Source organism: Prionailurus viverrinus, chromosome B3, assembly GCF_022837055.1.
Source record: "Prionailurus viverrinus isolate Anna chromosome B3, UM_Priviv_1.0, whole genome shotgun sequence".
NCBI lineage: Eukaryota > Metazoa > Chordata > Mammalia > Carnivora > Felidae > Prionailurus > Prionailurus viverrinus.
In genome coordinates this window covers 140616929-140642014 of record NC_062566.1, presented here as the reverse complement: position 1 = coordinate 140642014, position 25086 = coordinate 140616929, and the positions used below count along the sequence as shown (strand labels likewise).

The following is a 25086-nucleotide window of genomic DNA, read 5'->3' as shown; positions in this document are numbered from 1 at the left end:
CCAGGCTGCCTGGGCTCCCTCTCCATGGCCTCACCCTGGGCAGCAGCCACGAGTTGGGAAAAGTTGCCTTCCCCTTTCCCTGAGTTGAGATAGGAGGTCAAGTGCTTCCTACACGGAGCCCCCAACACAAGGGAAATCCTCTGAAAACAGGGCTGCATAGACGGCCAGGGGACGACAGCCAGTGGGGCAGGTGCTGCTTTTATCCCGTCTGGAGAGATGAGGAAACCTCCCCAAGAGGCCAGACACTTCCAGAGAAGGCCAGCCAAGGATTCCACCCTCAGCAGGAAATGAGCATCAGACGCTGGTTGGGGGTGTTCCTGCCAGCTGCTGTCCCAGTGGCCACCTCCCTGAGGGATGGGTAGGGGAGAGCAGGCCAGCTCCACCCGGAAGAGAGGGGTGGACAGCAGGCAGAGCAGAGTGGCATCAGACCCCTCCAGCCTAGCCCGGAAGTCAGGTGTATCAGCCCCCGGCCAGCAGTAGCGGTCAGCTCCTCACCGGCAGCCCAGGGCTCAGAAGCCCGGGACAAAGTGAGTCGGCCTCCCTCCCCTCTGCTCAGAAATGACAGCTGGTTGGTTTTTAAAGTTGTGATGAAGCACGCATAACGTAATTTCCCATTTTGACCATCTTAAGTATACAGTTCGGTGGTGTGTACATTCTTATGCAATATTATTACTTCACCACCATCCCTCTCCAGAACATTTTTCACCTTGCAAGAATGAAATTCTGTACTTATTAAACGTTAACTCCCCGTTTCTTCTTCCCCGAGCCCCTGGCAATCACTGTTCCACTTTCTCTTTGTAAACTGGACTATTCCAAGCACCTCATAGAAGTGGAATCAAAACAGCATTATTATTCCTTTTGTAACTGGCTTATGTCACTCAGCACGATGCCCCCAAGGGTCACCCATGTTGTAGCTGGGTCGGACTCTCCTTCCTTTTTCCAACTGAATATTTCATTGTTTATGCAACACGGCCTGTCGGTGGACGCTTGGATTGCTGCTACCCTGTGGCCGTCGTGAGTGATGCTGCTTTGAACGTGGGTGTGCAAATACCTGTTAGAGACCCTGCTTGCAATTCTGAGGGTGGTCAGTTGACGTGTGTTGGCCTCCACAGGTGCCGAGCTCTGTTCTAAGTGCTTTACATGCATTAGCAGACACTCCTTTACAGACGAGGGAAACAGAGGCACAGATAGGTCCAGTCATGTGCAGAAGGAGGGTGCAGCTTGGAGCAAGGGTCAGCAGGTGCAAAGGCCCAGGGAGGGGATCGCACAGGAATGAAGGGCTGGGCTTCACTGGGAAGACCCGGCCAAAGTGCCTTGGTCGCAAGGGCAGTGTTGACCGTGTGGTGGACTCCCCAGGACCGGGTGTCTAGGGCATTCCAGGATGTCACTGAGCCCTTCCCCCATGGCACAGGCCACTTCCTTTTGCGAGAAGACTATGCATTTACCACCACCCTAAACCAGCTCTCCAGTTCTACTTCTCCCTGTCCGTCTCAGGCCATCACCCGACCTGGGACCCTTCCCTCATCCTGGGGACACCCCACTCACCAACGGCACTGGGCAGAGCCATTGTATCCCCTGTTGACAGATGAGGAAACTGAGTCTCAGAGTGTAAGTGGACACAGAGTTTGAGGCCTTGAGTCTGTGGTCCCTGCTGCCACTGACCTTTCCCAAAAGGGGAAGTCACTTGTTCAAGGGTGTCTGAAGTTGCACCAGACCTCAGCTGGAGTCTGCTGACCTCCCCAGGGACCACGGGATGGCCAGGACAGCTGACCGGGAACCTCCCTCACAGGGCATGCCCGCCCTCGCGCGCACTCACCAGGCCAAATGTTTACCAATAGATAGTGCCCCTCCCATCACCCATGAAGCCTCTCCCCTCCCCCCTCCCCCAGAGGAAGCCGGCAGCACCATCCCTTCAGCGTCTGCCTGATGGAGAAACTGAGGCAAGGGGAAATGGCTCCTGCAGCTGTTCCATGAGACTGGCCCACCTCCAGCCCAGCACTCTTCCAAGGAGTGCAGGGCAGTGCAAGTCAAGTTCAGCTCCTGTCTCTTCTGGCCTGGGGCTGCCCTGGGGCCCTTCTCCGAGTCCGTAGGATTTCCAGGAAAACGGCCAGGAGGCTTGCTCCCCCAAAGGCCCCACCAGCGGCAGAGGCAAGTCACATGGCAGGGGCTCTCTGGGAATCCCAGCACCGCACGGGCCTGGCCAGGCGGGGACGAGAGGGATGTTTCCCCGCAGCCTCTCAGAGCCTGGGTGCTGAGAACTCCCCCTCATCCGACAGGGCACCGGAAGCTGCGAGCTTCTGGATTTTGGAGAAGGCAGGCATGATGATGGGGGCTTGGGCGCGAAGACCACCTGGCCCCTGGGGAGCTGCGTCACTCACATCTGTATTTTCAGACACGTGGCTCCATCCCTCAGGCCTCAGTCTTCCCTCCTGGAAGTGGAGGGGACACACTCTCAGGAGGTTGCCAGGAAAGGCTTACGAGAGACGTGCGTGCACAGAGCAGTAACGCTCCTCTTGGTGAGTGCAAGCCACAAGCCAGGCTCTCATCCGGCACCATATTTGCGTTTTCTCATGTAATGCTTCCAATTTTACACCAGGAGATGGAACCCAGAGAGGGAGAGTAACTTGCTCAATGCCACACAGCCAAGAAGGTGCAGAGCTGGGGTCCCAGCCCGGGGTGTCTGAATCCAGAAGCTGACTCTTACCGCTGCCCCGAATCCACAGGAAGGGGGGAAGCCATAAGTCACGGAGCACAGCCAGGCAGGCACCCAGTGGGTGCCCCAGAAACCGCGGGGCTTTTCATGACATTCCTCTTTTCCAACATCCTGAGATTCCATGATTTGAGGACTCTGGCAATCTGACGTGTTAGGTTCTTTATCACTTGCTCTGTTTACAGGACTGCCCGCGTCCCCAACCGCCTCCAGCAAGAGGCTTCATGGATGCCTGACATTTCGTTATTCACGTATATTCCTCGGATGAGCATCGCTTTTTACAAATGCCAGTATCCTGTGAGGATCCCCTGGTTGCTTCTGGGGAAGGATATAGGGGATGGGAATATGGAGACATCTCACCTTATAACCTTTTTGTACGTTTACAATTCTGAGCTATGTGGGGGCGCCTGGGTGGCTCGCTCAGTTAAGCATCTGACTCTTGATTGAAATCAAGATCATATCTCACAGTTTGTGAGTTCGAGCCCCGTGTCAGGCTTTGTGCGGACAGCCCCGAGCCTGCTTGGGGTTCTCTCTCTCCCTCTCTCTCTCAAAATCAGTAAGTAAACATTAACAAAAATTCTGAGCTGTGTGATTGTGTCACTATCCAAAATATTATGACAGTTAAAAATGAAAACATTTCACAAATAAATGTTAAAGGCCACTAACAGGTGGGGAGCTATACTGTGCAGAGTAGGGGAATCTCGAGAGGAGGAAAGTCTTTGCAATGGACCAGTCCAGGCCCCACGGGCCCCAGGAGAGGAGTGGACCCAGGGGTGGGCTTGACTTGTCTGGGGTTTGGTCCCCTCGAACCATTTCACCAGAGGAGGGCCCGGGGCGGGGGGGGGGGGGGGCGCGGGCTGAGACCCTGGCAGCACTTGCCCAGGGGAGCTCCCGGCACCGGGCACATCTCTCCCACAAGAGGGCCTGCGCTGCCACCAGGGGGGCCTGGTCCTCCCAGACCCAGGCCTCTGTGGAGCTGGCCCTCATCAGCAGCATCCTTACGGGCCCCTCAGCACCCAGGGCTCCACAGCCAGCAGGGGAAGGGCGGGCCCTGACCTGGGAGAAGGGCTCCTCTGGCCTGCTGGAGTTCCCAAAGGGACTTGGTGGCAGCAAAGGAAGGAAGTGACAATGCGGCTGGAGGGTGACTCTGGGAACACTGCAGCCTCCTCTCCCCTCCCCTGAAGGGGTGGGGGCCCCGTAAGGACTGCCTGCTGGCCGATGAGGGTGCCGCCCTATGTACGGGGGCTCCATGTGGTCAGGGGCCAGGAAGGAAGGGGCTGGGGTCACCAGGCAAGCAAGGAAGAGAGAGAGAGGCTGTACGGGGACAGAGGCGACACACTGTCACTCACAGCGTGCCCGGATCTGAGGACGGTCTCATCTACTCCCGCCCTCCCTCACCTATGGGGTGCTGCAGATGAGGGGACAGAGCCTCAGGGAGGAGATGGCCCCGGGTTACCAGCGAGGAGGGCAGAGCCGAGACCCGAAAACACTGCTGCCTGGTATGGCCCCGTGGGCTCGTACGGCACAACACTCTCCAGGGGAGCTGGGCCCAGCCACGAGTCCCAGCAGGGAGAGGAGCCCACAGAAGGCACGAGTCCGAGGCTGAGCTAGGGCGAGGCTCCTAGGTGACACTCCAGTCCCCGTCTGTCACCCCAGGATTGTCCTGGGGCTAGCAGGACTCTCAGGCTGTGGCTCACCATGTCCTGGGACCTGGGCACTCTGCCTTGGGCAGGGTGGCCCTCCGCATATTCTCACTGCCCTCCCCAGGTTGGGCTGGGGTCCCCAAAACTTCTCAGAGCAAGCCTTGTTTCAAGAGCCCGCAGGCTCGGGGCCAGAGGCCAGAAGCAACCCCCAAGGCAGGAAGGAACCCCAAGAAACGTGAGCATTGAAGGAAGCCAGGCTGAGCTGGAGAGGAAAGAGAAGGGAGCCGTGCAGGAGAAAGAGGGTGGCCAGACAGGGACGGAACCAGGGATCAGCTGGGAGGGCCCAGGACCCGAGTTCTAGGGGCAGATCGGATGTCCTGCCCCACCTGGGGAGTGCAGACACGGGGCAAGGGCCCTCCGTCCCCAGGCACATTCCAGGAACAGCCATGCGCACATGCTTCCTTGTCAGCCAGACAACCTGGCCTACAAGTCAGGAAGCTGCCCTCTGAGGGCCAGCCCCTCCCCCACACTTGGCCCGGACAACAGGATGGCCAACGAAATACTCCAGGCTCTCCGCAAGGCCTCATAAGACCTGGCGGGATGGGAGAGCCAGGGGGTCTGAGGCAGAATGGTCAATGGCCAGAGTCCGGTGCCCCTGGCCTGGCCCACCTCTGGGCCCCAACCGTCCTGACCACAGCCTCGGAGGAGCTGCTGTCCAGCCTCCTGTGCATCTCAGCTTGGCCTCGGGAAGCCAGCCCCTGCCTCCAGGCGCTGCTGGGCTCACAGGAACACACATGAGGCACACATACCCGCCTGGCATTCCAGGAGAATCTGATTTCCTGTCTCCAGGCCCAGACACTCCGGAAGATGGCCCTGGGTCTCAGCCTGAATCCTTTCCACTGCAACAGGATGCTCCTGTCAGCGAGGGGCTCCCCCACTTTGGCGCCTCCTCCCAGCCTCCTCCTGGGCGCCTTCCCCACTCACCGACCCCACCGGCCTCAGGCTTCGCTGGCCCCCACTCCTGCACCAGGGCCTTTTTAAGTTTTGCTTGCAGAGCATGGCCTGGCCAGGCCCTGGGGATGGCATTACAAGAGAGCCAGGCATCTGGTTTTCTGGCTGGCTCGTATGTAACCCTTCCCAGCCTGGGGGGCACAGACAGCACCCCCATTTCACAGCGAGGAAAACAGAGGCACGGAGAAGTAAAGGAATGTGCCTACAGTCTCATGACGGGAAAGTGGCAGGGCTGGGACTGCACCCTTCCCCACCTCTGCAGCCTGCCTTGGGAACCCAGCCCCAGGGCTCTCACCCTAGCCAGGGGCTCAGGGGGGCGGGGGTCAGGGCAGGCATGTTAGGGCCGGGGTCAGGGCAGGGGCTGCCGGTGGGGGGGCAGTTTCTGTGAGGAGACTGGGGCTCAAACATGGGGTATGGGCTCCCTAGGGAGAACCCGGCCAGGACCAAATCAAACCTTCTATGCCCCACCCCACCCAGCCTTGGACTCACCCAGGCCACTGATGGCTACTGAGGTCAAGTGTGGAGTCAGGCTGACCTGTCAGTCCCTGCCCTTCCTGGGGAAGGAGGTACCCCTCTGATACCTCCCTTCCTCCTGACTGTGAGGGTCTCAGGCTACCTGTGCTGGGGCCTGATGTGAAGCAACCTCTACCCTCTGCTGGCCTCAGTTTCCCCACAAAGGAAAGACACAGGACTGCTCGTCAGTGTCGACACTGGAACACACTGTCCCCATCCTTAGCCTGGAGCCCGGGAGCCCCAACCACTCCTGATCCTCACTCCTGCTCCTCCCACCCCACCCCACCCCTCTGCATTACCTGCTTAGGGAGGGCTGGACACCCAGGCCTCCTGCCCGCCCACCCCTGACCCCCATGTATCCACGGAGGGGGCTGCCCCTGGTACCTGCTCCCGCTCCCTTCAGCACCCCAACAAGACGCAGTTCTCCAGCCTTGGTGTAGGGATTGTGGCAGACCCGCCCCTGGCTGTCCACAGTGTAGGGAGATGGGCCTGAAAGGAGCTAGGGGAGTCAGATCCCCCACAGGCCTGGCCCTGCAGCCTTTCAGACCTCTCACCTTGTCCTTGGGAGGCTCAACTTCACTGGGTTCTTAGAACCTTGGCCCACCTGCAGTTCCTTGCTCCCCACCTCTGCCAAGGTCACGGTCAGGCTCATGGGGGGTCTGCTGCAGAGGGATGGGCCAGGAAGGCACCTATCACTGTCTGCCTCGGCGTCTACCCCACCCCCTCCACACGCACACACCATCTCAGCACTCAGCCTCCCTGGCAAGCTGGAGGCTGCCAATGCAAATGGGTTTCTCAGCAGCCTTGCCAGAGGCTAGAGTCAGATTTCAGTGCCAGCTTTTCGGGAGAGAAGAACCAGGTGATGGGGGTAGATAACAGGTGCACGGTGGGGCAATCTCCTTGCAGCCCTGCCGGCCAAGCTGAGACCGGTAGGATCATGACCCCACCCCACCCCCACCCCACTCTCCAGGGCTGACACTTGCCCTCCACCAGTTCTACCGCTTTCGCTGCTGGGAAGTCCCTCTCACGTCTAACCCAAATACTTCAGGCTGCAGAACAAGCCTCGGCCTTTTCTTGTCTCCTAGGGGCCCAGGCCTGTTAGAACAGGACAGAACCGTGCCAACTCCTGCTGGGTGAGGCGCACTTGGCACATGAGGCCAGTGCACCCAGGATCCCAGGGCTGAAGACCGTTTTTCTCTGCAGCCACAGGCACAAGCCTTCCCAGCTCTGGGCCTGCCTCAGTCTCCCCACTTGTGCAATGCACAGGAAAGGACCATCTACCAAATGGAGTCACCACAGAACCTTCCATCCCGACCCCTTGGTACCTGGAGACTCAGACCGTCAACTTGGCCCTGCCCCCTCTTTAGGGAGGCACCGTTTTAATTCACCTTTATTTTAAAAATAAATACTCTCTGCTTCACTTTCAGACTGGGGGTGGTGCTGGACCGTTAGGCCGGGAGGCAGTATTGAAAGGAACCTCCGCCACCCCCAAACACTCCCCCACAAATGCCTGAAATGCCTCTCTTCGTGCTGTTCCTTCTGGTAAGCAACCACGCACAGCTGAGGACGAACGTTGTCGTGTGATCACGGGCTTCAAGGTTGGGGGCAGGGCTGAGAGCGCCTCCCTAGACCCCCAGCCTGGGGCTTAGCGTCTGGGTGAGGGTGATGCCTGGGTGAAGGTGCTGACCCCTCAGTTAATGCGGCCCCCCACCTGAGGCCCGCTCCCTCCGAGACCTGGAGCATCAGATGCAGGTGATCAGCAGGTCCACGGAGGTAGGCACTTGGATCTCCTCGAAGAGCACATGGCCGCCAGCAGCCTCGGAGCCCTCTGCCTTGGCCGCAGCCCTCAGCAGGCTCTGGGCATGCTGCAAGAGGCGCTGGTTCCGACGGCGGCCCAGTCTGCGCAGCGCCAGAATGGCCAGCACGTGGTCCCGCCTGCAAAGACACGCCCCTATCGCTGTAGGCCCCGCATCTCCGCGGCACTTCCAGCCTTGAGCGAGGCGAGCCCCTGGGCCCAAGTGCGGGTGCCCCCGGCATTCCCGGAAGCTGGCCCGAGAAAGGCTGCGAATGACGGAAGCGGGAGGGGCAGGGCCCTGGACAGCGTGGCTGGGCCTCGAGGGGGGCTGAGCTGGGTGGGGAGGGGAAAGGGCATGCCCGTGGGGGAGCACAGTCTAAGCAGAGGTTCAAAGATCAGTGGAGTGAGAGAAGTGATAAGGCCTCAAGGACAGCGGGTCCAGGCCCAGAGGTGTCTGAGGCTTCTTCCTGCGAGCACTGTGCCGGGAGCCACCGACGGGGAGGTAGACAGGGGCAGGCAGCCAAGAGTAGACAAGCCCCAGGGACGGGGGAGGGGGGGGGGGACGACCCCGCAGCACTGTGGGGGAAGTAGTCACTCCCGGCCAAAGGCGGAGACAGTCCGAGCTGGGGAAAAGGGCTTTGTCCCAGGCTCTCTGCGACCTCCCCATCCCGACAGGCAGCGAGAAGAGAGGCCCAGGCACAGCACTAGAAGTGCCGCCTCCAGGAATGGGGGCGGGGAGGGGGTGGGGGGAGGTAGACAGGGGCAGGCAGCCAAGAGTAGACAAGCCCCAGGGACGGGGGGGGGGGGGGGGGGGGGACGGGGACCCCGCAGCACTGTGGGGGAAGTAGTCACTCCCGGCCAAAGGCGGAGACAGTCCGAGCTGGGGAAAAGGGCTTTGTCCCAGGCTCTCTGCGACCTCCCCATCCCGGAATCTCCAAGGCTATGGAGAGATTCGGGCTGGAATTTCCACGGGTTCGATGACTCACCATCCCCCCCACCTCCCCTCCAAACCCCGGAATCAAAGCCTCTTTCCTCTTGGCCAGGTCTCAGGAGTCCCGGGCTGCCAATAGGGCTTTCTCGTAGAGGGGGCGTCTCCCCTTCAGACTCCGGGACGGGTACTTGTCCCCATCCTCGGACGCATGAGGAGGGGCCCCGACCCCCTCACACTCTAGAGGCCTGGGGACCCCAGGCACCGAACGCCAAATCCGAGAACAGCGGTAGAAGGAGGGGCCGCCCGGCTCTCACGCCCCGCCCCCGCCTGAAGGTCAAGGGCCACCCCGCACGCCCAGGACCTCACGCACCTGGGCACGAGCCCGCGCCCGGTGCCGGCCCCGCTCCGTACGGGACGCGCTGCACCTCCCTCTGGTTCCTCCCCTGCCCCCCCCCCGCCAGAGCCACAGGGACCCTTCTGAAGGCCCCGGTCCCCCGACCCCGGGGCCGGCGGCGCCCAGTGAGGGAGCAGGTGGGGAACAGACCTGATGTCTGGGTAGCTCCCGATGAGTGTCTCCAGGTGCCGCCCGATGTCGTCCTTGTAAGTCTCGCCGAGAATGTCAGCGACGCATGGGATAGCCTGGCCCAGCCACGTGGCCTCTGAGCCCTGCGGGGACAGGGAGCCTCCTAGGGCACGGGCCGCCTCCCGCGGGAGCCCCCTTGCCACCCCTGCCTGCAGCCCCAACACTAAGGCACCGACACCCGCTGTGACTGCACGGGCGGCGTTAGGGGGTCTTGGCGCTGTGGACGGAGCCGCAGCACTTTCAGAGAGGTCTTCCGGTCTCTGCGCAGGTGGGTAAACCGAGACCCAGGCCCGGAAGTCCTGCCGGGAATCCTACAGCGCATCCGCGCCGGCGTAAGCAACAGGTGCCCAGGCTCCAAAGGCTGGGTCTTGGATGCTGGAGGGGCCTCCCGGAGGCCCCGCCCCTTGGCTGCTCACGTCGCGAGGGCCGTATGCAAATATATGGAAATGATCCCACCTGGCCCCGCCCCCGCTGTGCCAGCGCTCCCAAACCCTCTCCCGGTTGCTGCAGAGTGGGGACAACCACCTCTGCCAAAGCCCGCCCCAGGGGGCTCTTGCGGAGCCCCCCCTCCCGGAAATGAGAATAGGGGGTGCCAGGGGAGGCTCCTCACGCCAGAGGCCCTAGGAGGAGGCGAGCACTGGGGGCAGTCAGTCAATGCTCCTACCAAGCCCTGGAAGGTGTTGCCAATGGCCTGGGCGTCGAGGCCCATCTTCTGGGAGCTAGTCACGCGATCGACACCGCGGAACCGCTCACGAGGCCTCAGCACCTGTGCCAGGTATTCACGGACCACGTATCGGTGTGCCTCCTGCAGAGTCTCCTGGGCCGTCGGGGGATCAGGGCCAGGGTCAGAGTCAGAGTCACAGGCCCCAGCCCAGGGCACGGCCCCACCAGAGCCCTGTCCCGAAATACCTGTGCCCGCAGTGGGGCCACGTGCTCCAGGTGATGGGCGAAGGCCACCACTTTGTCCATGAGGGGCTGCAGCACGTCGTGTGTCAGCCAGGCCTTGGTACACAGGACCCTGAAAAGCGGCTGGGGGCAGAGGGGGACAGGAGTCTTCTAACCCTCCTCAAACCGTCTCCTCCTCATCCCCTAGACCCTCTCCTCAGAGCCAGTGCGTGGTTCCTAACAGAGGTGTTTCAGGCCGATGGACAATCTGTCGCCAGGAAGAAACTTTGGGGGGACTGACCCCCTTCTAATGTCACCCGAGTAACATCTCTCTCAGCCATGAATGTCATTAAGCCTCTTGCAAGGATGACTCCTCCAAGCCCTGAGCTCCAGGGGACAGGGTTTGAGTTTGAGCCTCTAGGCAGGCCCTGCTTAGGGGAGCCTGGGGAGGCCTTGAGGGGCAGGGTGAGGGGTCTGGTTCCTTGAACACACCCTCTCTGAGAGTCTCAAGTAGGTAGGCGTTTCCTGACCTCCCTGCTCAACTAGGAATTTATCTGGGTCCCCTGCCCACCCCCCAACGCACCACCCCCGAAACTGCCCCTGAGGTGAGGTTATGCTGGGACTTGGGGGCCCTGGGCTCCAGGGCACAGGAAGCAGCCGCTGGGTGTAGAAAGTGGGGAGAGAAGGGCCTGTCCCACTCACTTGCACATCATACTGCAAGCCTTGGAGCAGCCGCTTTTGGAAGGCACAGATGGCAGCCACTAGAGGTTTCTCCAGCTCTTCAAAGGTTCCTGGGAACCTGGCCAGAAGACTGGTCCTGGGGAGGGGCCAGGACAGGAGATGGAGTGGGCGAGGAGGAGCAGGCTGTGGAACAAGCTCCGGTAGACAGCCGAGGAGGCCAGGTGCCATTCACTTAGACTATAATGTGAAGGGCAGCCCCTGGGGCTGTACAGTGTAGTAGCCCCGAAGGCACAGTCAGGTGAGAAGATGGCTCCAAAGCCCCAGGAGCTGATCCCAGAGGGTAGGTCAGCAGGGTGATGGTGGTGTCCCCACTGCATCGCAGAACCCCCCTGTGGTGTCTCTGGGTCAAACCTCCAACCATCTTGGTGATGAGACAGGGCAGCCTGGCCATGACTGGCACAGAGGCCCTCCCCTGAGCCTCATAACTGCCTCTCTGAAGGTGACAATGTCCCCCACTTCAAACCCACCCCGTCACACACTTTCAAGGAGACTGAGGGCCAGGCTATGCCCAGTCCTCAGAACAGGGACACAGAAAGGCAGGCTAAAAAGTTCCATCAGGGGCTGGGTCAGAGGCTCCCTACCAAGGGGCAGAGAATGTTTCCTGAGGCTGAAGGGGACGGACCAGCCTGGCATCGATCAGGGTTGAGAGAGTGTTAGACAAGTGGTCCTCGTCATGGTCGTGCTTGCATTCAGACAAGTGTGGTTCAGGTCCCAGGTCCAGCACATACTGGACGGTGCATGATGGTGGGCCGGTGGCACTCCTTTTCTGAGCCTCCACTTGTCCCAGTACATGGGGACACTGCCCTCGGGACGAAATACATCAGGCGGGTAAAGCTCCAGCTCAGTGCCTGGATCTCAAGCACTCACAAAAAGTGAGTACGAAATGATTCCCTCTAGGGCGTGGAGCCCCACGGCTCCATCTGACAGATGACAAAAGGAGGCACAGAAGGGGGAAGGGACTTATCTCTAGGCACACAGGGAGCAGGTGGCAGAGCTGGGATCAGAACCCAGACTGCGCGGCTCAAAGTCCATGGCCGTACCTGCTGCAGCTGGTGCATCCATAATGTGGGGTACACCGGAGGCCCAGGAGGGGGGCAGCCACTGCCTGCATCTGCCTTCTGGGGGCAGAGGGACCCAGGGTAGTGGGGAAGAGGAGGGAGTGTCTTTAAAAAGGAAGCCGGCCAACTTGGGTAAAGGGAGGAAAGAAGGGAGCCCAGGGTGGCGTGGGCCGGGGGGGGGGGGGGGGTTGGGGGGTTGGGACACACTGGGCAGACAACAGGCGATAACTGGGGTGGCTGGAATTTGTTAGCCTCTGCTCAGCGTTGAAACTCCCTGCATCCCTTCCAGGGCCTCACCCCTGTGGGGAGGAGGGAGGACCTTCCAGCGGGGGCGGGAGCTGAGACGCGGGTGCCCTCCTGGGAGGCTTTCCGGGAAGTCCCTCCAACGCCAGGCGCATGGTCCAGACTGTTCAATGCGCGCCGGCCGCCACGGGAGCCTACGGCTTCCCGGTTCCCCGAGCTCGCGCGCCCCCTGCTGGCCGCGCCAGGCACCTCCCTGCGGAGGAGCAGGGTGGAGACCCACCTGAGCTCCTCGCAGGCGTTGATGCTGGCGCCCAGATGAGGTTCGCTCACCGCCTCCGACTGTAGAAAAGCCTTTTCAAACCTGGGGGCAAAGTACGCAAAAGCCTTAGGGACCCTTACCCATGGCGCGATGACCTGGGGTCTGCCCTCCCCCTCAGGTCCCTACCCAGACCCGGGGCCTTATAAGAAGGCTCCTCTCTCTCATCTGTCCCTGGATCTCGGACTCTGAGCAAACAGGTGGCCCTTCCCCAGGGACGACCACCATCCTTACCCTGGTCCCTCCACCCACCCCACCCTGGGCCAAGGATATGCCTGCACCTGGGCAGAAAGAGGCCAAGTGCCCGTGCGCAGATGCGCAGGGTGGTGGCCTCCAGTTCTGCAGAGATGGCACCAGCCGCCTTCACATGCTCAGCCACGAGCTGTAAGAGACGCCACATGCTGAACCCACGTCGAAGCCCAGATCCCACCTGATGCCCCCTGTCCCTCACCTGTGGCCCAATGACGTCTCCAACCTGCCCTGCTCCAGTGGTCTTGGCTTTAGCTTCCAGCAGCCTCCCAGCACCCCCACATCCACGGGCCACTTGCTAAGCTGGGCGCTGTGCCCTGGCACTCCCAGCCTGGCTGGCGACCCAGGGTCCCTGATTCCACCCAGGTGGGGGCCTCAGGCTCTCGCCTACTGGGGAAGGGAGGTCGGGACTGGATTGTATAGCTCTGGGTGTCCCCACCTGGAAGGGGACAGATACCACCTGAGGCCCAAACATACGTCCCCCCTCCCAAGACTCACCATGTGGATGTCGATGGACAGAGGTGTGTGGTAGAGGCCCTGGAGCACATCGGGGGCCTCAGTGGCCCCCCAGCGGCTCTGTTCCAGCTGCAGGATGCCTTCGAAGCAGCTTGTGATCTTGGTCTGTGCAAGGTAGGGACAGGGGCACAGTGAGCCCCTCCCAAGAGGGAGGCGTGGGTCCCCCTACCTTCGGAGCCCTGTCCTGGGCCCTGGGAGAAACTGACCCACCCTGCTGGGGCCCAGGCCCATGCTGAAGGCCACAGGGTGAGGAGTGGCTCTCCCCTGATCGAGGCCACACACCCAGGGTGATTCTGGGCTCCACACTTCCCCACAGCGAGGCAGCCACATTCAGCCTGGATGGCGCCCCTCAGGCCCTGCCCCTCGAGGGCCTCACCTCTAGGAAGCTGGTGTAGTCGCTCTCCAGGCGCGCCCACACACTGGGTGCCAGGAGTGGGGGCAGCGGCTCCGTGGACAGAGTCAGGTCCGGGGCACCGAGGAAGTCAGGACTGGAAGGCAGGGTAGGGGCTGAGGGTCTGGGCCCCGCTCTGATGCACTAGTGGCTGCCCCAGTTTCCCCCTGGCCAAAACCTAGGCACCCAAGCACCACACAGCTCAGGGACCTGCCACTATCCAAGCCGCGCCAGGGAGGCCCAGGTAGTTGTCCGAGGCCACACAGCAAATTAATGAGCCCCGGAGCTTAGGCACCCTCCTCCCACCCGCTCTCTGGCCTTCGGAGCTGAGGAGGGCTCAGCAGCGAAGGAAACCCACCCCGTCCCGCAGCGCGGGGCTGGAGCTGGGAGCTGTCAGCCCGCCGGGCCCCATACCCAGGTGCCCATCCAAGGGGAAGAGTGCGGGTGAAGTCCAACCCGCGCCGGGCATCTGTGAGCCACGGTTGTGTCCTGCCTGGGTGGGGGGCCCTTTTCTAAACGCTCAACGGCGTCCTGGGGACTAGCAGAGGCCTCCATCTGGGCTCCCTGTCAGGGAAGCAACCTCCCCTCGGATGCTGTCCCGCTCGCGGGACCGGGTGCCTGGGTAGCACCGTAGGAACCCCCGGTGGCAGAGTATACCGCGGCCCAGAGGAGGGGAAAGAAAAGAACGTCAAAGTCCCCGGGATCTCTGCCGCCCACCCACCAGCCCTCTCCCGGTTAGAAAGAGGGAAAAGGTGCCCAGGGCTCCTCGGGGCGGGCGCCCAAAGGCCTCCGGGTGGGCAGGGCCAGGTGGGCGATACCGGCCTCCCCTCGCCCGGCTCGGCGCTCTGGCTGGGGCCTCACCTGCCGTAGACATTGGCGGTCCAGTCCAGCAGGACGTAGAGCTGCTCGCAGCCCCGGGCGTCGCGCGCGAGCTCCTGGAGGCGCTGGGCCACCGCGCCGTGGAAGGCGCGCAGGTAGGCCTCCCACGCCGGGAGGCCGGCGGCCGAGTAGGCGGGCTGCACCTGCAGCCGCACCTGGCGCAGGTCGCGGCGAACCGAGCCGCCGAGCTCGGCCAGAAGCCGGGCCAGGCCCGACGCGCCCTCGGCCGCCCCCGCGGCGTCCCCGGCGCCCGCCTGCCGCACGCGCTCCTGCGCGCTCCGCGTCACCGCGTCCTCCCAGTGCCGCCGCCAGCGGCGCGGCGTGAGCAGGAAGTCGCCGTCGGCCGGGGGCACCGGGTGGGCCTCCTCCTCGGCGCGCACCACGCGGGCCAGCTCGGCGAGCGCGGCCGCGTCCACGCCGCCCGGGCCCAGCGTCTCGCGCACGATGGCGCGGATCTCCGCCGCCAGCCCGTCGTAGAGCAGGCACACGTCCATGGCGCGCCGCGCGAAGCCGGTGGGGTCCTGCTCGAAGGTGCCCGAGGCTTTCTGCGCCAGGAGCCGCGTCTCCAGCTGCCGCAGCTGCTCGAAGGCCGCCAGCAGCTGCCGCTCCGTGATGAGGTCCGCCACAGATTTGCCTTTGGCAAGGACAGGCAGGGAGAGGGCCTTGGGGGGGGTGCCGCGCCGGAACCTCGGCCCCCAACCAAGGCCTGTGGGCCCTGTTCTCGCCCACCGGGAGCTGGGCCGCCTGGCCCCAGCCCTCCCCTAAGGTCTGCTCCAGGAGCAACGGCCCCCACCTGCGGGGAATCGTCCCTCGGAATCACTCTGGAAGAGGGGTAACCCCAAGCCCCAAACCTGGCTGAAAGCAGCAGTTGGGATCAGGCCCTGCCCTCCCGGCTTTCGGTCCCTACCTTCTCCCCTGCAACCAGCTATGCTGAGCTGGGCCTGGTGGCCTCATGTTGCTGTCTTGACTGCAGGTCTGTTGGGGTCAGAGCTCAGCCTGGGCGCATCCTGTCCCTGTGCCCAGCTCCCACGCTTCTTGCTGTTCCCTGCTCTGGGCCAGCCCCCAGCCCCTGGCAGCCCTCTACTTCCACCTGCAGCCCCCCCTTTGGAGCCCAGCGCCAATGCATCCTGCGCCCGCAGCCCTCCTGAGCTCCCCTCCAGGCCCATTACTGCCACCCACCCCCTGCGGCCCTGTGCTCTGAGAGGACCAGCGCCTTATCCATCACTCTAGTTTGGCCAGGGGCCAGGCTGTGGAAGTCTGTGGAGAGGTGAGGGTTCTGGAGTCCTACAGATGTGGGTTCAACTCCCATTTATCCACTTCCTGGCCGTGGGATGTGAGGCAGATCACTAACCTCTCTGAGCCTCACTTAGCTCACTCTGGCCTCTCTGAGCTGCCCAGTGGATGCTCCCCTGCTTGAAAGGCTGGGCGAATGTAAAATGCAGTTGTGCGTGGGGGTGTTTGGGGGAGCTGTCGGGAAGCCTGGGCTGTGCTGCTCCCTCTTTGGCCTCAGTTTCCTCCCATGCTTGGTATCCTTTGTGAAGCTCTCACCTTCCTCCTGTCCTGGTTCCTCAGGCCCCACCCCAGTGGTTGAGGGCCGGCTGCCACCATCCGTGACGCCTGAGGGCCCCTCTGGGCCGCGGTCCCCCCCTGGTGCAGCAGCCGGGCCACCATCCCGGGGGCGGGGGCGCCGTAAGGATCGCAGGAAGTGGGAGCTGCGTCGGAGCAGGCCAGTGTCCTCCCCGGGGGCCTGGCCCAAGGCCCGCCGGCTTGCCCTGGAGAAGGCCCGCCGAAGGGTGCCCAGGCTGGGCCGAGTGTCCTCACGGTGGGTGCTGGGCACGTCCCCACTGCTTGCCTGCTGAGTGTCCTGCTCTGGGGTCTGCAGCTTATCAGACTCCTCAGGGCTGTGCGGTTCTGGCCAGGAGGTCACTGTCGGTGATAACGACATCTTGGGAGCAGGAAAGCTGGGGATGAAAAGGAGTCTCGGGAGGCCTGGGGTGGGGCGGGGGGGGGGGGGGGCAGCCCTGGGGAATGGGCACAGAAACCTCGTGAGAGCCCTGTGAGACCTGGAGGGGCCCAGTGGCTCGGCTTGGTCAGAGAAGCTTCTCCCAGAGATGACCCCCAAGCTGTCACCGGGCAGCTCTCACGGCCGGAGCTCTCTCCGTGCCACACCGCAGCTGGCACTGAGATGTAGACAGACAGGTACTTCCTTCGGGAAAACTTCCCTGATACCATCTTCCGAAGGGCACCCCCAGGTGCCCACCCTCTCTGGCTCTGCCAGGCCATCATCAGAGTTGGAGAGGGGGGTTAAACAGGCAGATTCTGGGGGCACAGCCGAGACGGCAGCCCGTGGTCCCCAGGGCTGGGCCCGGCAACCACATCCAGGATTTCCTGGACTTCAGGTCCTGAGGCCTAACTGCCCAATCTCCACACCACCTAGCATTCACTGCCCCCCCCCCACCCCCGCCAAGCCCTCAGCTCACCCCCATTCAGCCCATCAGGTCCAACTATTTCTGCTCAGAGGGAGGCTCAGGGATCCCTCCCTGGAAGAGGCTCCTTCTGTTTAGACCTGGAGGGAGGCAGGGTCAGGCTTGAGGTCTGTGGCCACCCGTGGCTGCCCCCAGGGGCTTATCTGCTTATCCCAGCCTTGCAGCCCTGTGGGCGGGGGTGGTGGGAGGGGCCCCAGGTCTATATTTAACCAGGGACTGGGGCTCCCCGAGGCTGTTCCTCACCGGTGCATCTCCCCACCACCCACCCCTCATGGGCTCCGGCCACTCCCCTGTAGGGGGTGGGGCGGGGGTCCCTAGGGCATGGAGGTGCAAAGCAGGGGCTGCCTAGGTCCCACCCTGAGCTCCAGGCCCTCCCCAGGCTGCACCCACTCTCCTTTTAAGCACAGCCCAGTGGTGTTTGATTTTCTGGCTTTAGGTTAAGCTGGGGTGGGAGAGAGGAGAGAGATTTCATAGCCTGCTGGGACCTCCCACCCACCCCATCGTGAGGGTGTTGTGTGGGGGTGGGGGGGGGTGCTGTGTTAGATCAGCAAGATCTTACTTAAGCCTTGGAGAGAGCAGCCAAGAGGAGGGCTGGACCTACTGAAGTCACTGACCAACCAGAGGCCAGAACCCCGAGACCTCTCCAGGCTGCCCCCATCCCTGGGACAAAGGTCAGGCTGGAGCCGGCACCTGACCCTTAGGTGACATCAGGTGGAATCCCTCTTCCCAGGCCCCCATTTTGCCTGCCTATTGAGATAGGCAGGGCCCAGACCCTCAATCACCCCTCTATGCCCTCCAGCGATGTCTGTCCAGGGGTCAGACATTTGAGGGGTTGGCTGAGGCCTACCTTCCTCTTCCCAGATGCCATGTGACAGCTGGACAGAGGCCTCACCGAGAGAGGGGCAGGCCCAGATGATTGATGAGGCCTTATCTGCCCTGCCCAGGCCACAGGTCTTTGTCGTCTCCTGGTGCCAGGACTCACTTTGTCCTCTCCCGGCACCTCTCCTGCCCTGACTCAGACTGACCCATGCACACACAGAACATTGTCGCAAGAGCTCTTTGCACCCTGCCCCTCCCCGACTCCCCTCTTCCTGGTGCCCCTCAGCATCCAGCAGGCTCTGAGTGATGATGAGAATCATCTGGGCCTGTGCTGTGCCCAGATGCAGTTCAAGCTCTATCACCAGGGGGACGTGGGGACAGGACAAGTGGGCCCTGCCTTGGTTGAGTAGAGCTCACACTTAGTAAGCACCTACTGTGTGCCCAGCCCACGGCCTGGCATACATCAGATGCCCGTAACAACAGAGTTGTAGGGTGTCATTCCATTTCATAGATGAGAAAACAGGCTCAGAAAGGGCCAGGGCCTTGCCTCTAGTCACACAGCCCCGCACGGGGAGCCTCAGCCAGCTCAGGCCTGTGTGGAAAGGCGAGCAGAGGCTGGGCTCCCACATCTTCCAGCCCCGGGAAGCCAGGCGCTGCCCCAGGAACCATTTCTCCCGGCCGAGGGCCCGCGGTGGGGGCAGCTCTCAGATGCCAGGACTGGGGTCTAGAGGCAGATTCTGGGGGAAGGAGGAGCAGCTGGCAGTTGGGTCTTATTGAGGCCACACAAGCAGACGGGTCCCCCCAGCCTGCTCAACCACCCTCGTCCAGAACTAGACCTGTACCGAAGGCCCACCGAGGCCCCCGGACAGTCTCGCTGCCCCCTTGACCCTGCTCCCACAGTTTCCCAAGCCATTTCCCAGACTTTCACTTTCAGAAAGGCTCTTACTGACTTTCCCACAGCACAAGCCAACCAGGTCACCCCCTTGCTTTAAATCCTTCCATGGCTCCCCATAGCCCCGCACTGGAAGCCTTCCAGTCTGGGACAGAACTTTCTCCAGCCTCGCCTCCTTGACCTGCGCTCACCCAGCCTCCGGGGCACCTCCCTGTCCCTAGAATGTCCAGCTTTCCAGCTTCCTCGCAGGCTGCTTCTGCTCCCAGCCTCCCTGTCTCTGCTCCCCCAAAACTGACCTGGATTTCGTGGCCCAGGGGCATGGGTGCCCCCACCTCCAAGGTGTCCTTGGGCCAGGCTGCACCACTGTCCCGGTGGGGATGGGGACACTTCCTTACTGGCCTGGGAGCCTCTGCCCATCTGCTCCTCCCCATCATCCCAGAGCCAGCCTGAAGGAGGAGTGACCGTCAGGATCAGGGTCGCCCCTCGCCACACGGGTACCTGCGGGACTGGATGTCCTGCTGACTCTACCTCGGCCCCTGCCCCGTCCGTACCTGCCTCCCCATTCCCGTGACGACTCTCTCTGGCTCTTTCTCTCTCTGGCCCTCTGGCCCCATCGCCCTGAATGTTCAGAGGCACTGGCGGCCGCACCTGGGGCTCAGGCCTGGTGTCTGTTCAGTCATTCTGTTTGACATTTGCCAGGAAGGATTAGTCAAGGCAATAAGGCAAGAGAATAAATGAGGTTTGAATATTGGGAAGGACCTGGGAAATTTGTCATTATTCATAGGCGATATGAGACCTGCTTACAAGGGCTTTCCTGTGTATTACGAAAGCCTACCAGAAAAAGGCACTAAAAAGTTTCCTCTTCTCAGTAGCGATAAAGCATAGCCCTCCTGGGGTGCCATCGCCCTCAGGAAAAGCAGACCCCTCCTTAGCTGGGCACTCGAGGCCCTTCCTAACCCACCCCTCAGCTCCGTCCCCCCTCGCTCACCACCCGCCCACCGCCTCGCCTCTCCTCCATACCTTTGTACAGGCTGTTCCTTCTGCCAGCAGTGACCTCACCCCCACCTTCTCGAGCCGCCTTCGAGCCTCAGTACCAAGCAGCCTTTCCTGACCATCGTCAGCTCCTCTCTCTCCGGGCTTGGCCCCAGCACTGGGCGTACCTTCTCCCCTGACTGAGGGACAGTTGCACGGTCTGGGGCATCTGCCGCTTGACCAGGAGCCCACCAGGCCAGGGCCGGTACCCAGGGGAAAAAGATAAGCAATCTAATGTGAGAGTGTAGCCTGGGGGTATGTTGCCGCACTGGGGTGCGTATGGGCTTTGTGCGTTGACCTGAGTGTGTTTCCCTGTATGTGTGCAAGCCGCTCTCTCCATGAGTCCACGTCCGTGTGTCTGTGCCCGCGTGCGTGTCTTGATGTCCGCATCTGTCTGCTTTCTGCATGTTTGTGCACGAACGCTGTGATTGGAGCTGGCAGTCGGGCCTGGGCTCCGAGCTGAGGCCCTTGGCCTGGAAAGCCACTGGCAGAACCGGAATTACCCTGGGCCCTTTGAATTCCCGCCCACTGTCCACAGCACCCCAGTGCCCACCTGCACCCGAACATACCTGCTGAGCGAGTAGATCGGGCCCCAGGCAGGTCGGGGCCGCCAGGGGAAGCCGGGCCCTCGGAGCTGGGCCTCTGTGGTGGGGCCCCTGGGTCAGCCAGAGCGAATGACCAGCAGCTGGGACTTCCCAGCCTGTTCCACGCTGCCCTGGGCCCACCAGCCCCACCCCCGGCCCCACCCTCCACCCTGACCCCAGACTTTCACTTTCAGAAAGGCTCTTACTCTCCCCCCATTCCAGAGACTGTCACTGCCACCTTTGATCCCTGGCAGCTCGTGGCTCTGGCTCGGGCTGAGTCCTGAGAGTCCGGGAGGGGAGGGGCAGCGCTCCATAGCTCCAGGCAGCAGGTGGGGGGGGGAGGGGAGGGGCAGGTAGGTGGGGGGAATGGACCAGCCGTCCCCCGCCGTGCTCACACGAGACCAGAGGTGCAGGGACAGGGCGTGCAGGGTGGGGTGGGGGGAAGGGGACATCCAGCCCCCCGCACCAAAGCCCCAAAGAACCCCTCCCTCCAGGACAGAGATGCTGGCGCCAGGCCCGTGTGCCAGGCTCATCCTGAGAGCCAGGCGTGCAGAAACGTGGGCCGTGGGGCACAGGGAGGGGGAGGGGATGTCACAGTGACAGCAAAGGAATGTCCTAAGCCACAGCCATTCCGAAAGGCTTCAGGAGCCAGAGGGGATGGGGGCTGAAGGAAGGAAGGATTACACTCAGAGGGGAGGAGGGATGGCGGGCGTTCTGGGCAAAGGTGTAGAGGGGCCCTGAGCCTGCTGAATGGAGAAGCCGGGCCCTCCTCCTCCACAGTGGCTCAGGTTGGAGACGTCTTGTGGAGAGGGTCGCCGAGACTTCCCAGAAGAGGCAGGCTGCACATCTTCTTGGGGGAATCCCATGCCAGCATCCTAGGAAGAAACTTGGGGAAAATCCGGGGAGGACAGATCCAGGCCTGTCCCAGCCAGGCTGAAGCCACCGCGGCATGAAGCCGAGCGGGGCAGGCGCTCCGAGCGGGGTGCTGAGGACGCAGGGACAAGCTTGTGTGTTGTTGTCCGGGCACTGCCACAGCACAGTGTGGCTGGCCGGGGCTTAAACAACACAGTGACTTCCTCAAGGATCCGGAGGCTGGAAACCCAAGACCCAGAGGTCGGCAGGGCTGGGGCAGAGAGAGAGAGAGAGAGGGAGACACAGAATTCCAAGCAGGCTCCGGGCTCCCCCTAGCTGTCAGCACAGAGTCCGATGCGGGACTCGAACTCATGAGTCCCAAGATCATGACCTGAGCCACAGTACAACGCTTAACTGACTGAGCCACCCAGGCGCCCCCTTAATCACCTCTTTAAAGACCGTATCTCCAAATATAGCCACCTTCTGAGGTACTGGGGGCTATGACTTCAACATAAGAATTTTTTGAGGACAAGATCCAGCCCATAACCGATTGGAAGGCACCTGAGAGACGGCAGCACCCCATAGCCCTCTGTAGACAGGCTAAGTTGGACCCAGAGATGCCAGCACCTCCTCCAAGAAGCCCCCTGGCTTACCACTTGAGTCATTAGCCCCCTGATCCCTGGGTGCCCCCTGTGAAATAGGGTGGGTCATAAGGGTCCCAGCTCATGCCCCGGTGGCTGGGTGGGCCTTTCCTCCTGGCTCAGGCTGGTCCTGTCCCATGTCAGGATGAGAGTCAGAATAAGAGATTGGGGGGGGGGGGGCCGGGAGCGGCACAATTCAGGAGTCAGAGGGGACACCCCAAGATGACTGCCCGGGGTTCTTCAGTGGGATTCCTGGAGCCCCTGTGGAGTAAATATTCTCCACCTCATTGCACTTGAACACAGGCTCAGAGAGGCCTAGGACCCTGCTCGTGGCCATGCAGCTGGCAGGACAGAGGCCAGACCCTGGTGGACAGACACCGGGGGCTCCTCTGTCTGACCTTCCTGGTCTCCAGTTCACAGGGCACGTCAGGGTCCTGGGACCTTCAATTATGGGTCACCTCCTTTCAAGAGTTAGGTCCCTGAAAAGCTGGTGGTGCCCAGGGCCTGGGGAGTCACTCCTGGACCTCCCCCAACTCCCAGATCCACTCCACACTCTAGCCTGTGGCCACCTTTCAGCATAAGACTGTGATGTTTCTTTTATCCCATTTCCACGTTGTTTTCCCCCAAATTTCTCAGTAAAATCCCTTTGGAAAAGTCCCAGCCTTGTCTCAGAGGGGCCGGGGCACAGGGCTGGGCAGGCTGGGTCAGGAGAAGGCAGAGCAGAGGGGGCAGTTGGGAAGGGGAGGCACAGCTGGGGACCCCAAGTAGAGTACAAGTTCAGCTCCCCTGCACTGGGCCGCACAACCTTGGGATAGGCACTTCTGACTCTGAGCCTCAGTTTACTCCTCCATAAAATGGAGGTGTTGTTGGCATTAAATGGGTCCGCTTCTGCAGAGGACCTGGCTCTCAGGTGGGGAAGGGCAGGGAGAAGGACTCTCAACGCCAGATGCCTGCCTGTCCTAGGGGTTCCGGGGACGCCAGGCTGCCACACCCCAAATGTAGATGCCAGAGGCGGCGAACTTCACCCACACTGCAGCCTGCTGGGACCAAGGCACAGACCAATGGGAGAGCAGGAAGCCTGAGCTCCACCCACTGCCCCTAACTGGCTTTGGGCCTGGACAGGGGACGGTGCCTCTATCTTGAGGTGAATATTGCAAAGTTTAGGTGGCCCATCTCCGAAAGGCACTAGGGGTGACCCCAGCCCCTGCCAGAGGGAGCCACAGGATGATTCCCAAAACGCTTTCCCCAGGTCGCCCACACCTGAGTGCTGGTGGCGGGGGCTCAGGGAATATGTGTGGGGCATCCGCTTCCGGCACCGCCCCCTACCATTACCGAGGGCACCAGCTCCGACCGGAAGGGAGCAGGCCGGGGCCCGACTCCAGGGAACTGGGTCCTGCAGGGTGGGGGCCCACACTCTTTGGGGCGAGCAGATGTTCCCCCAGCTCACTGGGCACGACAGGGTCCTGGGACCTCCAATTATGGGTCACCTCCACTCAAGACCTGCCCTGTTAGCTGGTGGGCTCCACGGTGGCATTGTGGGTACCACTCAGGCCTGGGTCTCGGGTGGATCTGGATTCTGTCCCAGCTCAGCTATTTGTCAGCTGTGAGACCTTGGGAGAGTCGTGTTTAAGTGGGGGGAACACTGTGCCTGGGAGGGGCCAGGATGAAATCTCCTAAATGACACCGGTGCCCACCCCACATTCCGCACCAGGAACACGGAAATCACCAGTTGGCTCGAGTCCCTGGCCCCACATCGTATGCGTCAGCAAGTCCTGGCGGGGCTTCCTGGGAAACGTCTGCCCCCTTCCCATCCCCTTGGGGAACCACAAAAGCACCGGAGGAGGACAGGAAGGACTTGGAAGGACAGTCCAACGCCTTGCCTAAGCTAGAGACCAGGGAGGACGTGGAGACATCTGGGACCGTGGACGTGGCCCATGGGGCCACAGGGTTAAAATTAAAGCAGGCTGCCAGCCAAATTTCCACACCTCCGCCTCCGACCTCTCCTGCGTTTGGGGGGCGGGTTATTTTTAGAGGGAAGGCGTGCTGGAGAAAGTGCCTTATTCATCCTTGAGGTTAGCAAGGCCTCCAGAAAGAACAGAGGGGACTGTGTCTCCCTCCTGCCCCTCCAGGCTCACCGGGGTCTTGTCCGACCCTGCCTGGTCCTGAGGACTTTGTTAAGCTAACATTTATCCATGGCTGCCTCCTGCCAGGCCCCGGGCTTCCTCGGCCCTGGGGCAGGCTAGCCAAGGGCAAGGGACCAGAATGGGAGGAGGGGAGGGCGGGAGGCAACCTGGGCCCAGGCACTGGTCGGGTTTCTGTCCCCCCCCCGCCCACCATGCCAACCCCAACCAGCCCGTGGGGCTCCCCTTGTGCAGTGGGACAGAGCCAAGAAACAGTGTTGCTGGACCCCATGGAGGAACGGGACCCTCACGTGGGCAGGAACAGGTGCCTCTCCCACCCAGTCTCCCACATGGGCTCTGGTGCCTCCCAGCCCCAGGGATCCCATCGTGGCTGGGGCACCTCACTTCACACTTCGTTTCTTCATCTGTAAAGTGGGACTTTTGCAAGGCGTTAATAAGATCCAGCCTGGAATAGGACACCCCACCCCACGGTCCATTTCTGTGCCCTGTGCACCCAGTGAGGAGGAAGGAATCTTGCCCTCGGGGTCCAGGCAGAGCTGGAGACCCCTGGGAGAGGGGAGGAGGCCACTTGGGGGGAAGCCAGTCCTGCCCTGGGCAGCCCTGGCTGAGGCAGAGCGGAGCAGAGCTCAGGGCCCTTGGCAGGGGTTCCAGAGGAGCAAACCCCACAGCCCCTGGACAGCCCCTGCCCCACCCCGGCCCCCACCCTGTGTACAACACCCAGGCACTCTGGCCTGGTCAGCGTGGGCTCCAAGGCTAGGCCCTTGTCTGGAAGGCCATGGAAAAACCAAAATTGTCCCCCCCCTCGAGTCCCCAGCAAGTGTGCCCGCCGACCACCAGGAAGAGCCTTTATTTCTGCTTCAAACCACGGAACAAGGAGGGTGTGATCTGGACCCCGGGTTGTGGATGGGAGAGGGCAGGCCCGTGGTCCCGGCCAGACCCTCTGAGGCAGGAGGCAGCGGCTCAGCTCTCCCTGCTCCAAGCATCAGCCCGGCCACCCTGGGGCTGAGGCCGCTCAGCTTCGGGAGCAGGGGTGGGAGGCGGGGTTTGCAGGGCCCTCGCACAGCACAGCAGAATCCGGCCATGCCTGTCCCAGTCCTCTCACTGGGGGGCCGGGGCCTGGCAGCTGGCTCGCTCACTGCCAGCGTCATCCGGAACCTTCCCTGGTGCTCCCGGCA

The 25086-nt window shown here is 62.1% G+C and overlaps 1 protein-coding gene across 10 annotated transcripts; it reads right to left on the bottom strand.

Moving 5' to 3' along the window:
• Nucleotides 1-1977: 1977 nt before the first annotated feature.
• Nucleotides 1978-20410, bottom strand: EXOC3L4 (exocyst complex component 3 like 4). Of its 10 annotated transcripts, none has more exons than XM_047862779.1 (14): nt 19682-20240; nt 16945-17030; nt 16013-16425; nt 14447-15098; nt 13571-13682; nt 13177-13299; nt 12711-12811; nt 12394-12474; nt 10774-10888; nt 10096-10215; nt 9851-10003; nt 9148-9269; nt 7589-7812; nt 1978-2429 (listed from the first exon to the last, which is right to left on the bottom strand). In XM_047862779.1, the coding sequence occupies exons 3-13, from the start codon at nt 16407-16409 to the stop codon at nt 7620-7622; spliced, it is 2169 nt and encodes a 722-aa protein (XP_047718735.1). In that variant the 5' UTR covers nt 16410-16425; nt 16945-17030; nt 19682-20240; the 3' UTR covers nt 1978-2429; nt 7589-7619. The 10 variants fall into 10 exon arrangements, with proteins under 10 accessions (XP_047718735.1, XP_047718734.1, XP_047718738.1 ...); XM_047862778.1 differs by lacking the exon at nt 1978-2429 and adding an exon at nt 6295-6539; XM_047862774.1 differs by lacking the exon at nt 1978-2429 and adding an exon at nt 20263-20410 and having other exon boundaries at nt 7185-7812; nt 19682-19833.
• Between the last annotated feature and the right edge of the window lie 4676 nt (nt 20411-25086).